Below are 15,355 nucleotides of genomic sequence, written 5' to 3' on the forward strand. Positions count from 1 at the left end.
AAAACACATGTTAAGGATAGAAAAAAATAATTACAAATACAAAACAGGTTGAGCAGAGTAAGTAAAGACAGTAGCAGAGTGAAAAGTGTGGTCAATTTGTCCTCCAGCAGTCTAAGCCTATAGCAGCATAACTATGGGACAGCTCAGGAAACCCAAGCCGACCCTAACTATAGGATTTAGCAAAAAGGAAAGTCTTAAGCCTAGTTTTAAAACTGGATAATGTGTCAGCCACATGGACAGAGATTGGAAGTTGGTTCCACAAGAGAGGAGCCTGATAACTGAAAGATCTTCCTCCCATTCTGTTTTTGTAAATTCTAGGAATCACAAGTAAACCTGCAGTCTGAGAGCGAAGTGCTCTGTTAGTAAAATATGGAACAACAAGATATGTAATATACGATGGAGCCAGGTTGTTGAGAGCTTTGTAGGTTAGAAGTAAGATTTTGAATTCTATTCTGGATTTGACAGGGAGCCAATGGAGAGAAACTAAAACTGGACAAATATGATCTCTCCCAGTAACTCCAGTTAAGACTCTGGCAGCAGCATTTTGGATCAGCTGAAGACGTTTTAAAGAAGTATTTGGACATCCAGATAATAAACCATTGCAATAGTCCAGTCTAGAAGTGACAAATGCATGGACCAGTTTTTCTGCATCATTTTTAGATCAGATGTTTCTAATGTTAGTGATATTACACAGGTGGAAGAAGGTGGTTCTAGTAACGTTTTTAACGTGGGGGATAAAAGACATGTCCTGATCAAAAATAACACCAAGATTTTTAACATTAGAGCTGGAGGACAGATTAATGCCATCTAAGGCATTAGGCATTTGAGGCTGAATTAAGTCCAGCTTGAGTTCAGCACTGACAGCTGCTCTGAATGCTCCTCAGCCACCTGCATGAGGGGAGGGGGGCTGCTCCCCAGTCGCAGTCTCCCTTTGCCGTGCCACAAGGTTATGCAGGTGCAGACGCTCTCCACCACACAGCGATAACTCCTCAGGACAGAGCCCCCCCAGCTCCCAAGTCCAGCTCTCCACAGCTTTCTTCTTTCAGGAACACGGTCTTCTCCCCGTGTTTATCCCAACCGATTGTCATGATCCACTCAGAATAACTGAATACTGTTGATCTGGAAGGCTGGGTCCAGCATGTTCTTGTTAAGCCAGGTTTCCGTTAGGCAATGAACAGCACAGTTCTTCATCTCTGTAGAAAAACTCATCCTCAGATGTAACAAGTCCACTTTGTTATTCAGTGAGTGGACACTGGCCAAGAATAGAGTAGGAATCAGTGGTGTTTCTAGCCTTTAGCTGGGCCATCACGCCCCACATTTCACCCTCCTCCTCCTGACCATTGCTCCTCGCCCTCACTGTGCCATACTGCTGTGCCATTCTGCTGTCCTCAGGCGCCGCTGTATGCCAAGTGCGGATTTCAGAACTCCACTGAACTGTCTCAGCTATCTTCATTTTTTTTTTTTTTTTTTTTTTTTTTAATTGATTTTTTATCTTATAAAACAAGCAAATGATAATAGTACAATTAACATTATTTTCCAATAAACAACATAATCCCCAAAGTAAACAAATATAAAAAAAAATAAATAAATAAATAAAAAAAATAATAAAAAAAAAATAAAAGAATTTAAGGGAATAAAAAAAAAAAAAAAAATCCACACTTGTCAAATAAAAAAATAAAAATAAAAAAAATAACAGCATATATCTATATAATAAAATAAGATAAGATAAAGCTCAGCTCCAAGCATCCTTTTCTGAATTATTTTCCCTTGTAATGTCTCAGAAATTCAGTTAACGGTGACCATATTTCTTCAAAGTCTAATCCTTTACCTCTGACGATATAAGTAAGTCGTTCCAATACAATACAAAATGCCATCTCCTTCACCCACACATGATTTGAGGGTACATCCATTTTCTTCCAGTACAAAGATATTAACCTCCTGGCCTGCAGGAGTCCAAAGTCAATCAATTTTAACTGTCTGGAAGTAAAAACACAATCCTCTGGGTATATACCTAACACACACATTTTTACATCAACAGGTATATTTACTCCAACAATCTTAGACAAAGTTTGTATAACTGATTCCCAGTAGTGCTGTATCTTTGGACAGCTCCATACACAATGCAGCAGAGTACCCTTTTCATCTAAACATTTAGTACAGCTGTCTGGAATGTCAGGGGACCAGCGATTCAGCCTGACTGGGGTTATGTAGGTTCTCATCAACCATTTGTATTGAAGGAGTTTCATCCTTGTGTTAATTGATTGTTTTTGAGCTTTTAAACATGCAGCTTCCCAGTCTGCTTCCTCTATCTCATCTTGGATGTCCGATTTCCATGCATCCAATTTATCGGTGGTAGACTCCTTATCATGTGTTAGTAGAGCTGTATAAAATAAAGAAATATGACCTCTCCTCTCCAAATTTTGCAGTATAATATTCTCCAAGTATGATAATGGTGGTTCAGAGACAATCTGTTTATATTTTGACTTAATGAAATGTTTAACTTGTAAGTATTTAAAAAAATGTTTCTTTGGAATGTTGTATATTTGGCATAACTGATCAAATGTGAGAAGGGTACCATCTTTATAAAGGTCTGCCACCTTCTGTACTCCTTTATCTGCCCAGATTTTAAAACCCCCATCCGCTCTTCCTGCCTTAAAACAAGAGTTGCCCCAAAGAGGTGAAAAACGAGAGATGGGAGAATTATCTCCCACATATTGATGGGTCTTGTACCAGATACTTATTGTGTTTTTTAAAAAAGGGTTATTGGTCATTTTTCCCAGATTTTTTGGGCTTGCAGAATATAAATACAGATTTAATTTAAGATTTGTTACTGATGTTTGTTCAATTTTTACCCAGGCTGGAGGTGTTCCAGAAGAAAAGTAGAACATGGCTGAACGCAACTGTGCAGACCAGTAATACAATTTAAAATTAGGGAGTTGTAACCCCCCTCTTTCATATGGCAGGTACAGCAGGCGAAGTCTTAATCTAGGTTTTTTGTTATTCCAAATGAATCTGTTAAATATACTATTTAACTCTTCAAAGAATAATTTGGGAAGAGGTAAAGGAAGTGATTGAAACAGATATAAAAATTTTGGTAATATGTTCATTTTGATCATGTTTATACGGCCAATCATTGATATGGGCATTATCATCCATTTATTTAGAGACTCCTTCACGTCATTAATCAGAGGGTCATAATTTGTTGATACAATGGTTTTGACGTCTGGAGTGATTTTAACTCCAAGATACACAAATCCCTCCCTTGCATTAATAAACGGGGTTTGTATAGTTGGATTCATTCTTTCATCCTTGTTCAGAAGTAACATGGAGGATTTTGAGTCATTTATATTATAGCCGGAGAATCGTCCAAATAGCTCCATTTGTTGCATTAAATTTGGTATGCTAATGCTCAGCTTTGTCATAAAAACAATCAGGTCATCAGCATACAGGGCCAACCTATGCTCTTGATCTCCTACCTGGATACCGAATAGGTCTGTTCGTGTTCTGATCATCACGGCCAGGGGTTCTATAGCCAGGATAAATAACATTGGAGATAAGGGACATCCCTGGCGTGTAGAACGTTCCAATGTGATAGGTTTAGAGACCATATTGTTTGTTAAGACACTGGCTTTAGGATCTGTATACAAAAGTTTGACCCATTTCAAAAAGTTTTTTCCAAATCCATATCTCGGGAGGACGTTAAATAAATATGACCACTCTATTCTGTCAAAGGCCTGACGAGCATCAAGTGATAATAAAGCTGTATCCTTAGCATTAAATTTCTCATGAATTATATTTAGAACTCTTCTTATATTATGGAACCCCTGGCGTTTTGGTACAAAGCCATTTTGATCATTATGAACCAGAAGTGATATATAGGGGTCTAATCTTCTTGCTAAAACTTTACACAGTATTTTAGTATCAACCCCCATCAGACTTATCGGTCTGAATGATGAGCACTCTTCAGGAGGTTTACCAGGTTTCAATATCAAAATAATCATTGCCTGTCTCAGAGTGGGCGGGAGAGACTCGTTTTGAAATGCTTCTTCATACATGTTAAAAAGCGGAATTATTAATTTTTCTTGGAAGGTTTTGTAAAATTCAATCGGGAAGCCATCTGGCCCGGGTGCCTTACCACTGTTGATGCTTTTGATGGCCTGTGATATCTCTTCAATAGTTAGATTTCTGTCTAATTCCTGCTTTGTGTCCTCTGTTAATGTTTGAAAATGAAGTTGGTCTAAAAGTATGTCTCGTTCTTCTGATGTCTGTAAGCATTCTGATTTATACAAATTTTCATAAAATTCTTTAAAACTATCATTAATTTCAGATGGATCTACTGTTACATTTCCTGAAGAGGTCTTAATACTATTAATTGCTCTTTCACTTTGCATTTTCTTAATTCTCCATGCCAAGAGTTTTCCTGCTTTCTCGCCTTGGTCATAATAAGACTGTTTTAGCCACATTAAACTTTTTGCTGCTGCATCAGAAGATAATTTATTATACTCAGTTCTCAAACGTAACAATTCACCTTGCTTTATTGCATCCTCACTAATGTTTAATTCTAACTCTAAAGATTTGATCTGTTCATCCAGAGTTTCCATTCGTTTTCTTTGTTGTTTATTCTTTGTACTTGTAAAGCCAATAATCTCTCCTCTAATATATGCTTTGAATCCCTCCCATCTCACCGAGGCACAGGTTTGATCTGTGTTTAACTCAAAGTAATTATCTATTTTCTTCCCTATAAATTTAATAAAATCTGAATTCTGTAGCCATCTTGCTTGAAACCTCCAGTTTGGGGGGTTATGGGTAAATTTTTCTATGTGAATATTCAGTGAGATTGCTGCATGAGCTATCTTCATTTTTAGTATTAATTTACCCATTCCATCAATACAATTTTATTTCATTATCTATTATAGATTTTTTAAAGATTCTTTTTAAAATGTACATGATCAGCAATTAATGTAATTACAGGAGGCAGCATGTTCCAATAAGAAATTTCTCAATACACAGCTGTTCTTTTGAGAGCATTAGTCCTAGGCAGAGGTAATATAAATGTAACAACAGAAGCTCATCTAGTATTAAAAACATGTTTATTGCAGGTGGTAACAACTGTGAGAAAAGTCTAAATGGTTTATGTTAAGTCCAGATTTTGTGTAAAAAGAGAAGGCTGCATGCTAGTCTCAGACTTTCATCCATGACAGGCATCGATGCATTAAATTGTCATTTGTTCTTAAATTACATCCGAGTGCTAGTCTTGCAGCTTTATTTTGAACTACCTGCAGTTTATCTAATGTTTTTTGAAGCACTTGTCCAAACAAGTGCTTCAAAAACAACTGAATAATATTGACGTTGACAAAGAACTAAAGACTTTAGTACCAATTTTCTTATTTCCAGAGACATAAAATGTGCATTATGCCAGATTATAGCAATGTAAATTGTTGGTAAGATTAAAGTGATTGTCTGCGCATGTATGACTATATTCTGGTTTTTCTGGAAAAGTTAATTTCCTGACTTGTCTGTTCTTTCAGGTGTGGGTGAGGAGACTGTGGAGGAAATGGTGACTGTCAGTAAGATTTCTATTGAGCCTACAGGAGCTCAGCCTTCCCAGGATCCCACCAAAGACTCCACTCAGAGGATGGATGCAGCCACAGTGAGTGGACAAGCCGGGGACAACTTGCCCATGAAGCCTTTTAGAACAGAGGTAAGATGAGAGCTAGTCAGACATTTTGTTGTTCAAAATGTTTCACTTGATGGTCGATTTTAAGTTTCGTTTTAGTTTGTTTAAGATGTAGTTTTAATTTTTCAGTTAAACCAAGCATCTTCCCTAACTTTGGATGAAGACAATTGCATGAACTAGTTTTTCTGCATCATTTTTAGATGACGTTTCTAATTTTAGCAATATTACGCAGGTGAAAGAAGGCGCTTCAAGTAACTTTTTTTTATTCAACCTTTATTTTTTTACTTTATTTTTCTCGCCAAAGCATTTTACATTATAAAGCAACAAAATAGTAAAAGAATAAAAATTAAATAAATAAATAAATAAAATAATAATTATAATAATAATGGGGTGGGGTGGGGGTATATTCACATCAGGTAAAACATTTTGGGGTTAAACAAGAGATCTTTAAAAGCAAGAACACCAATGTTGACCATTAAAAAAAAGACAGTTTCAAAGTAATGATAGGTTGTCACCTCTTAACATAAAGTGTGCGTCCCATTTTTCCTAGAAAGCCTTCCCTTTTTCTTCTTGTAATCTTAATTTAAATGTTAAATGCTTCATACTCTGAATATTATTAACAATGTCCATCCACTGTTTGATAGTAGGGGGATCCACACCAAGCCATTGCTTAGTTATAGCTTTCTTGCTTGTAGTCATCGTGATTTTTAGGATATATCTATCAGCTTTTGGTATATTTGGGCCCATACTCCGCAGATAAAAAAAATAATCAAGTAAATATGATATCATAACCCAAAACCTCTCTTGACAGTCTGGTGAACACCTTCCCAGGATGGCTTAAGGACAGGACCCCCCCCCCCCCCCCAAAAAAAAATAAAAAATGGTAGTGGTCAGCAGGGCAATGACCACATCCCCGCCAACACACAGGAGGAAGACCAGTCTGTTTACATACCTGTTTTGGGATTCGAAAATATCTTATACAATTTTTCCAAGAGAAATCTCTCCATGTTTGTGAATTTGTAGTGGTGTGTTACATTTCAATTATCGTTTCCCATTCCTCAGATGTAATGCTAATCTCCAGCTCTTTCTTCCATTTCTCTTTAACATAATGTGTGGAATTACCCTTTAATTTAATTAGACTCCAGTAAAGTTCTCAACTTATTTTCTTAAGTCCTTTTGATTTATAAACCTTAATAAACATTTTGGTAATAGGTGATATATTCTCTAAAGTAAGTTTTTTTTTTATATTTTCCACATGAAAATGGTGGAGCTGAAGGTATTTATAAAAGTCCTGTCAACCTAAGCCATATCTTTCTGACATAATTGCAAAATCAATAAGTTCCACATTATCTAATAGAAGACACAATGTAGTAATTCCCTGCCTTTCCCATTCCACATAACTCCTATCGATTTGAGCTGGTTCATAGTCATGTACTGGCCACATTAGCACGCAAATTTCTTTTTGAAGATTAAATTGTTTGAACAGGTCTAACCAAATATTTAATGAAAATTCTACCCATTGGTTCTGAAAGTTACCTTGTTTAATGGCCCCTGGATTATTTAGTAAACTCTGTAAAGGTATTTTTACTCGTGACAACTCTTTGGACTTCCATTTAGTTACATAATCAAAATTACACCAGAGGATAAGTGGTTTCACCTGTGCTGATATATAGTAGTCTTTCAGCCATGGTAAGCCTATCCCTCCTCCAGACTTAGGCAACTGTAAGATTTTATATCTTATCCTTGGCTCTATACCATTTCAAACAAAGCGAGAAATGACCTTGTCCCATTCTCTAAATTGACTCAAGGGATTTGAATAGGCAATGATTGGAAGAGGTAGAGTACTCTAGGCAGGATGTTTGTTTTTATAACCATAATTCTATTGCAGAAATCAAGAGGTAAAGAAGCCCTTCTAACCAAATCCTCTTTTATACGTACATTAATGAGTTCATAATTTTTTTCATATTGCGCTAATAAATCTTTTGTAAGTACTACCCATAAGTATTTGATACAGTTAGAGCCCCAATTAAATTTAAATTTGGTTTTAAGTTTGGCTGTTGTATTGAAATTATATACCGGGGCTTGTATCCTGATGCATGCTCAATAATCCAGTTAAAAAAATATATAAAAAAGTTAAATCTGGTCCTCTGGACATTCAAAAAACAAAACAAAGCAAAACAAAACAAAAAAAAAAAAATGCAGAAACGTTTCAGCTTCCATCCGAAAGACTTCCTCAGTCTGAGGTGCTGTATTCAGCTCAGTCTTATAAATAGCACCTTCTCACTTCCTGGATCTCTTTTCAGAGGTTCATAAGTGGTTAAGTCACTAAGGAGTGTCATAACTTTCTCATGATAGTCTTTCTGGTTCAAAATCACTGTGCACCTTCCTTTGTCTGCTGGGAGAATGATGATGTTTTTGTCCTTGCTAAGAGTGGTGAGTGCATCCCCTCACTCTTTTCAGAGGTTCACAAGTGGTTACAAGAAGAAGTTAATAGATTGCCTGAAAAATTTGGAGCAGGACAAGGCTATTGACCATTTTCTGTACCACAGACTGTACCCAGGGGAGGCCACACCTAGTCTGTATGGTTTACCTAAAATCCACAAACAAGGTGTACCTTTAAGACCTATTGTTAGTATGATTAACTCTGTCACTTACAATGTTTCCAAATATCTGGCATCTGTACTCATCCCTTTAGTTGGCAGCTCAGAACACCACATACATAACACCATGGACTTTGTGGATAAGGTGAGGGATGTCATCATGGAGACTGATGAAACAATGGTCTCTTTTGATGTCACATCACTCTTTACGTGCATTCCTGTTGATGATGCAGTAGAGGTGGTCTGTTTAAGATTAAAATCAGACACCACTCTGAGCAGCAGGACCACGCTTTCCACAGAACAACTGTGTCAACTCTTGAAACTGTGCTTGCAGTCAACCTACTTCACATATGGGGAGCAATATTATAGGCAGAAACATGGGTGTGCTATGGGGTCTCCAGTTTCTCCTATTGTTGCCAACCTGTACATGGAGGAGGTAAAAAAGAGAGCCTTGACGTCCTTTTCAGGGACACCACCAAGTCATTGGTTCAGGTATGTTGACGACACCTGGGTTAAAATTAAATCTCAGGAAGTCCAACATTTTACTGACCACATCAACTCTGTGGATAAATACATCAAGTTCACACGAGAAGATGTAAAAAATGGCAAGTTGGCTTTCTTGGACTGTGAGGTCTCAGTCTCTGATAGAGGACTTTTGCAAACCGAGGTGTACCGCAAACCCACCCACACAGACCAGTATTTGCAGTTTGACTCCCATCACCCTTTGGAGCACAAGTTAGGAGTCATCAGGACTCTGTATCACAGAGCAGACAGCATCCCCACTAGCTCGGGAGCCAGGCAGAAGGAGAAATCCTACACAAAACAGGCTCTAGAGCAATGTGGATATCCTAACTGGGCCTTCCTGAAAGCAGAGAAGAAACCCAAACAGGACTCCAGTCAGCCATCAGGTTAAAAGGAGGAACCCAGACCAGTGGTCATTCCGTATGTTGAGGGGGTATCAGAGAAACTGAGACGTTTATTTTCTAAACATAACGTTCCAGTGGCTTTTAAACCCCAAAATACATTACGGCAAAGACTGGTTCATCCCAAAGATCCAGTCCCCCGGCACAAACAGAGTAATGTTGTGTATGCTGTTCAGTGTCAGGAGGGCTGTGATCAGTCTTACATCGGGGAAACTAAACGGCCACTGGCCAAAAGGATGGCCCAGCACAGAAGATCAACATCATCAGGCCAGGATTCTGCGGTCTACACTCATCTCCAGGCCAGCGGTCACTCTTTCAAGGATGAAGATGTTCACATCCTGGACAGAGAGGAACGATGGTTTGAGAGAGGAGTAAAGGAAGCCATCTTTGTGAAAAGAAACCGTCCATCATTAAACAGGGGTGGAGGCCTCCGGGTTCAACTGTCCCCCTCTTACAATGCTGTGATTGCTAGTATCACTCAGCCCTCTGTGAGTAGTAAACAGCCATCAGTGTGCTAATGACCCATTGTTAGGCTGATGGTCCTTCTTGAGCATGTGATCAGCTGGTTTTGGTTGTCAGCAGCAAACTGGTTGATCCACTCTGAGACGGTGCTATTTAAGAGACTGAGCTGAAAACAGCACCTCAGACTGAGGAAGTCTCTTGGATGAGAGACGAAACGTTTCTAGATTTTTTTTTTTGCTTTGTTTGCTTTTGTTTTTTTTGAATGTCCAGAGGACCAGATTGAACTTTTTTTGATTTTTCTACCTGGATTATTGAGCATGCATCAGGATATTTAGGTTCATATTTACTGGGCTATGATCAGAGATGGTCATTGTCTCAATTGTGCTATCTTTAAGTCAAAATATGTCTTTCTTTAATATAAGAAAATAGTCCAGTCTTGAGTAACTTCCGTGTACATGGGACATAAATGTGTAATCTCTTTCCCTCGGGTGAAGGTGGCACCAGACGTCTATTAACCCCAGTTCTTTCATCATATTTAATAAACTTTTGGACATTCTGGATTGTGGTTTGGTGGTTACGGGTAGTTTATCCAATTTATTATTAATTGTGTGAATGCCATCAAGGCATTGATCCACATCAGGTCCCCTGCAAGACTAAATGGTCAAATCATGACATCACTTAAGCCACGCCCCCTAACAACAGGAAGTGCAAAGTTTTACATTTAACATCCCAAGCTGACCCCTGTGATCTAATCAGCATGACAGTGTGTCCAGTGACCGAAGACATGTTGGGGTAACTTGCTTTCTAACACTGACAGTTTTGGGTGCAGCATGTGGGCGGCGTGGCGAAGTAAAACGTAACGCCGTCGCAATACGTTTTGCTCTAAAATCCAAAGACTTGAGCTGAGGTGCCTCAAAATCAGTATGATCGATCATTCATCATCCACCCCTTGAACAGGAATCCATGATAAGTGGCCAATAGCCTCTATAGCGCCCCCTACGTTATACTTACATTTATATCTCCATCATACATCATACGATCTGCACCAGATTTTTTGTGCTTGATCAGTGAGCAATTATAGACGCATTTGTATGGTTGTTTAACTTTTGACTCAAGTGCGCCCCCTAGATTATTCAAACAGTTATCTCAGTGACATATCATCTGATATGCACCAGATTTTTTGTGCATGATGTCTGAGCACTTGTAGACACATTCTAGAGACTTTTTTGTTTTCATTGAACATTTGACTCGAATGCGCCCCCTACAATATTCCAGTAGTTATATCGCAGTGATACATCATCCGATCTGAACTGAATTTTTTGTGCTTGATCGGTGAACACCTACAGACACTTTGATATTGTTGATTCATGAAATTATTTAAGGCCCACCCACTCAGAGAATAAACTGTCAGTTATTGAGTGACTCTTCCAGCTTGACCCTGTGTAATTTATAAAAACGAAACTGTAACTGTTGATTACGACATGACATGTGGAAAAGCATATATGAAGTGCTCATCAAAAGTTTGCAACAAAACAGGAAGTCGCAATAACTCCTGTCTGGAAAGTCGGATTTCACGTATACTTGTAAGACCTTTAGTTGTACTAGTACTGAAATGGACAGAAGGCCATGTCAAACATTCAGGAGATGCGCATCGTGGTGAACGTGTGGGGGACTGGCATGACAGCGTTCGCGATGGCGACAGGGTGGAGGGGCTGAAGCTCCTGCGGTCGCGGCATGGCCGAAGCGATGCTTTGCTGGGAGGGCCTTAAATGGCATTCACACGTGCATTTTCGAAGGAAATGCAAATTCTCTAGTTACACAGTTAAAGTCACCCCCTATAAGTATCGGTCCCTCACCCTTCTCCGCCAACAGATGGGCAATCTTTTTTTAAAAATGTGGGCAATCTTCATTTGGTGCACAGATGTTTAAAACCATTATCTTCATTCCTGCCACTATACACATTTTTTCTCCTCCCAGGCTCTCCTTGAGGTGGCAGCTTCTGTTTCTCCTCCCCCGTTTTTTTCCTTCTTCCTGCTCTGCTCTCTGTTTGTCTGAAGCGCCTGGGTCTCATCTCCCGAACATAAATTAAGAAGATTATGGATTTGGTATCGTGGGCGTTCAACTCTATTGATAAGATTTTTTCATCACAATGACAAGGTCCTGGGGAACTGGCGTGTCCAGCTGAGAATCACTCTGCGGGGTACGTCATGGATTCGTGGGGAGTGTGGCAATTGATGTGCATTACAGTTTTGTCTCGAGGATGTTGAAGACGTTTACATATTTGGATTTATGATAGCAGGGACTCTGCTTTTTGGCATCGGCAGGGCTCTGTTTTATTGACTTTTGAAAAAGACATCGGGAGCAGTTTCGGCCATGGAAAAGCTTCCGAGTCGGTGTGAAGGTTTGGTCCTCGCTGTGGGAACTTTAAATCGTCTGGTCTACGAGCTTAACCGTAAGGTGGAGGCGATTGAGAATCGCAGACCACCTGCGGCTTCTGGGACTCGTCAGCGTGGTGGGTTCAAACTTGAAGGAGACTTGTAGCATGGATCAGTGGAATGTAATCCCACAATTAAACATTTTCGGAACCAGAACGCCCAGATGGACTCAAGGCTGAAGGAAAAATCGGTCTGCCTGAAGAAAAACAAATATTAAGCTTATCTAATCTGACTCCCAATGACCTCGGAGATGGGCTAACTATCAAATTTCTCCTGGGACATGAGTACCCAAGGACAAAAGCTTCATCTATCACCCCCCCCCCCCCCCCCCCCAAAAAAAAAGAACTTTCTGTGCAGGCTTATCAGAACTGCTGGCTGAAAACAACATCCTCAGAAACTGTGGCTGATCTGAAAAAACGCTCATGGACAAATCTCAACACCTTGATGTCAAATGCAAATGTAATGTTTTAATTGTGCTTGCTGGTAGAGTTTTTTGATGTCTCAAATCGTGTCCTGATAGACAAGATGTGAAAGATCTTTTTTTGTAATACCACTATCTACCCTCGTGTTTCTCCCCCTTTTCCTATCCAAGATTATTATCTGATAAGGATAAAATGGCCGCGCTCTCCTGTAGTTGCAGCTTCGTGCGCTCCGCCCATCTTTTGGACGACTGTACGTACATATTCGCGTTTTACCTTGGTGCAATTCCAATAACGTTTATTCTGATTCTGATACCAACCACCATAACATACCGACCCTCTGTATCCTGAAAGATTTTCTCATTATTATAGTATACACTTCTGTTAATTAAGATGGCTACCCCTTTTTGTTCCCCCCCCCCCCACTGCATGAAGCACTATAGACTTGGCCCACCCACTCCCTTTTTTATTTTAAGTGTTCTGTTTGCGATAAGTGTGTCTCTTGAAGTAAAGCTATAGAACAATGCATATTCTTTAACTGTCCTAAGATCTTTTTCCTCTTTATTGGGTTGTTGATTCCTTTTATATTATAGCATGCATCAGGATACTTTTATATTATAGGTGACTACGTTCAAAGACATTGTCTCTAGGTTGCTGTATCACTTAATGGCGACATCTGCTGGATTAAAAAAGTCATTGCAGGCAAATCCAAATAATTCAACAACTGGACTTTATTTGTAACAGAAGGTGTTTGTCTTGTTTGCTCAGCACTGAGGTGTCAGTGTCATCAGACCCATCACTAGCATTCTGTGTTATGTTAGTGCTGATATACTAATTGTCAGTTTTGTCTCCCCAAGCCATCCGGTTCTCCTGAATGTGGGTCCAGCCCTTCGCACTGGGTTCCGGTCCTCCTGCACTTGGGTTTGACCTCTTCACCCCGACGGATCGTGACACAGGGTCCCTGTGTACAAACTTGTCAGCTTTTTTTCTTCTTCCCGAGTCGAGGTTGTGGCTCATGAAAAACAGTCCAGTCTTATAAATCAGAGGAACAGACACCTCCCACCTCCATCAGAAACGGGGATAATTTGACCACTTCAGTGCACGACTAAATTAATGAACATAACATGCAACTGTCTGATACATGAGAGGAAGAGAGGATTGCCAAACACTAGTGATGGTGAGATGAAGCTTCATGAAGCACTGAGGCTTTCCATTAAACAGCTCGACTCATGATCCAACGTGCCACGGTGCTTCATTTGCTCTACTGCGCCATCAAGTGGACTCAAAATGTAAAACAAGTAGATGGATTATAAAAACAGAACTGGTTTGCGAAGTTTTAAGTTGAATAAAAGAAAATAGAAATCATGTTTGTAAGGACCTCAAATAGTCTAAATCTGATCTGCAAATAATCTTAATCTGTCTTTATGATGATGGCGATGATGGATTTTTCTGTCTGCCCCTTATATTTCGAATCTTGCGCATACAAATGAGCCAGTTCCTGAATCGGTCACATGGTACGACCTGCTAGCGAGGCCTCGAACGTCACTACATGCGTCATCGATACACGCCTCGATACACGCTCCACATAATTCCTCCTGGATTACTCGACACACGCTTCGAAGCCTCGACACAGAAGAACACATTACTACCGAACACACACGCTCAAAAATTTTGCATCTGTAAAAGTTTTTCACTTATATTTTAAAAAAATCTGTAAGTGAATAAATGATTTTAGAACATTCAAATAAATGTTCTAACCAGGGCTCAAACCCACAGACTTCTAATTACATGACCAATGCGTTATCCATTGACCCATCACAGCCACACTCACCACAGAACTGGTTAAATAAGACTCCACCATGTTGATTAAATGTCCCTCTTTCTGTCTGTCCTCCTCAGTTTTCTGTTCTGGTCCTCTGTCTGCTCCAAATGGATTTAACAGAATACCTCCACAACACAGAAGGTTCTGCTGCAGCTGTGTTTCAGCTTACGTCAGGTCAAGTGTTAGTGGTTATTCATGCAATAAAACCAGCTGAATGTGTCCACAGGGCAGAACATCTGACGCCCCAAATTAAATTCTATTGGAGTGGCTGTTCTGGTGACTATGTTCTGATCACCGGTGACTATGTTCTGATCACCGGTGACTATGTTCTGATCACCGGTGACATGTTCTGATCACCGGTGATTATGTTCTGATCACTGGTGACACGCTCTGATCACTGGTGACACGTTCTGATCACCGGTGACACGTTCTGATCACCGGTGACATGTTCTGATCACCGGTGACATGTTCTGATCACCGGTGACTATGTTCTGATTACCGGTGACTATGTTCTGATTACCGGTGACATGTTCTGATCACCGATGACATGTTCTGATCACCGATGACATGTTCTGATCACCGGTGACATGCTCTGATCACCAGTGACTATGTTCTGATCACCGGTGACATGTTCTGATCACCGGTGACTATGTTCTGATCACCGGTGACATGTTCTGATCACCGGTGACATGCTCTGATCACCAGTGACTATGTTCTGATCACCGGTGACTATGTTCTGATCACCGGTGACATGCTCTGATCACCAGTGACTATGTTCTGATCACCGGTGACTATGTTCTGATCACCGGTGACATGCTCTGATCACTGGTGACACGCTCTGATCACTGGTGACACGCTCTGATCACCGGTGACTATGTTCTGATCACCGGTGACATGTTCTGATCACCGGTGACATGCTCTGATCACCAGTGACTATGTTCTGATCAACGGTGACTATGTTCTGATCACCGGTGACACGCTCTGATCACCGGTGACACGCTCTGATCACCGGTGACT

General features: G+C 39.9%; 1 protein-coding gene across 1 annotated transcript in view; it reads left to right on the forward strand.

Annotated features, from left to right (window-relative positions):
• sdc2 (syndecan 2) overlaps nucleotides 1-15,355 on the forward strand; it is a 52,419-nt gene that overhangs the window by 10,819 nt on the left and 26,245 nt on the right. The window contains exon 3 of the mRNA XM_037693089.1: nucleotides 5,529-5,701. Coding sequence (XP_037549017.1) covers nucleotides 5,529-5,701 — 173 coding nt within the window. The remainder of the gene's footprint in view (nucleotides 1-5,528; nucleotides 5,702-15,355) is intronic.

This window comes from Nematolebias whitei, chromosome 19 (genome assembly GCF_014905685.2).
Source record: "Nematolebias whitei isolate Nwh7 chromosome 19, NemWhi1, whole genome shotgun sequence".
NCBI lineage: Eukaryota > Metazoa > Chordata > Actinopteri > Cyprinodontiformes > Rivulidae > Nematolebias > Nematolebias whitei.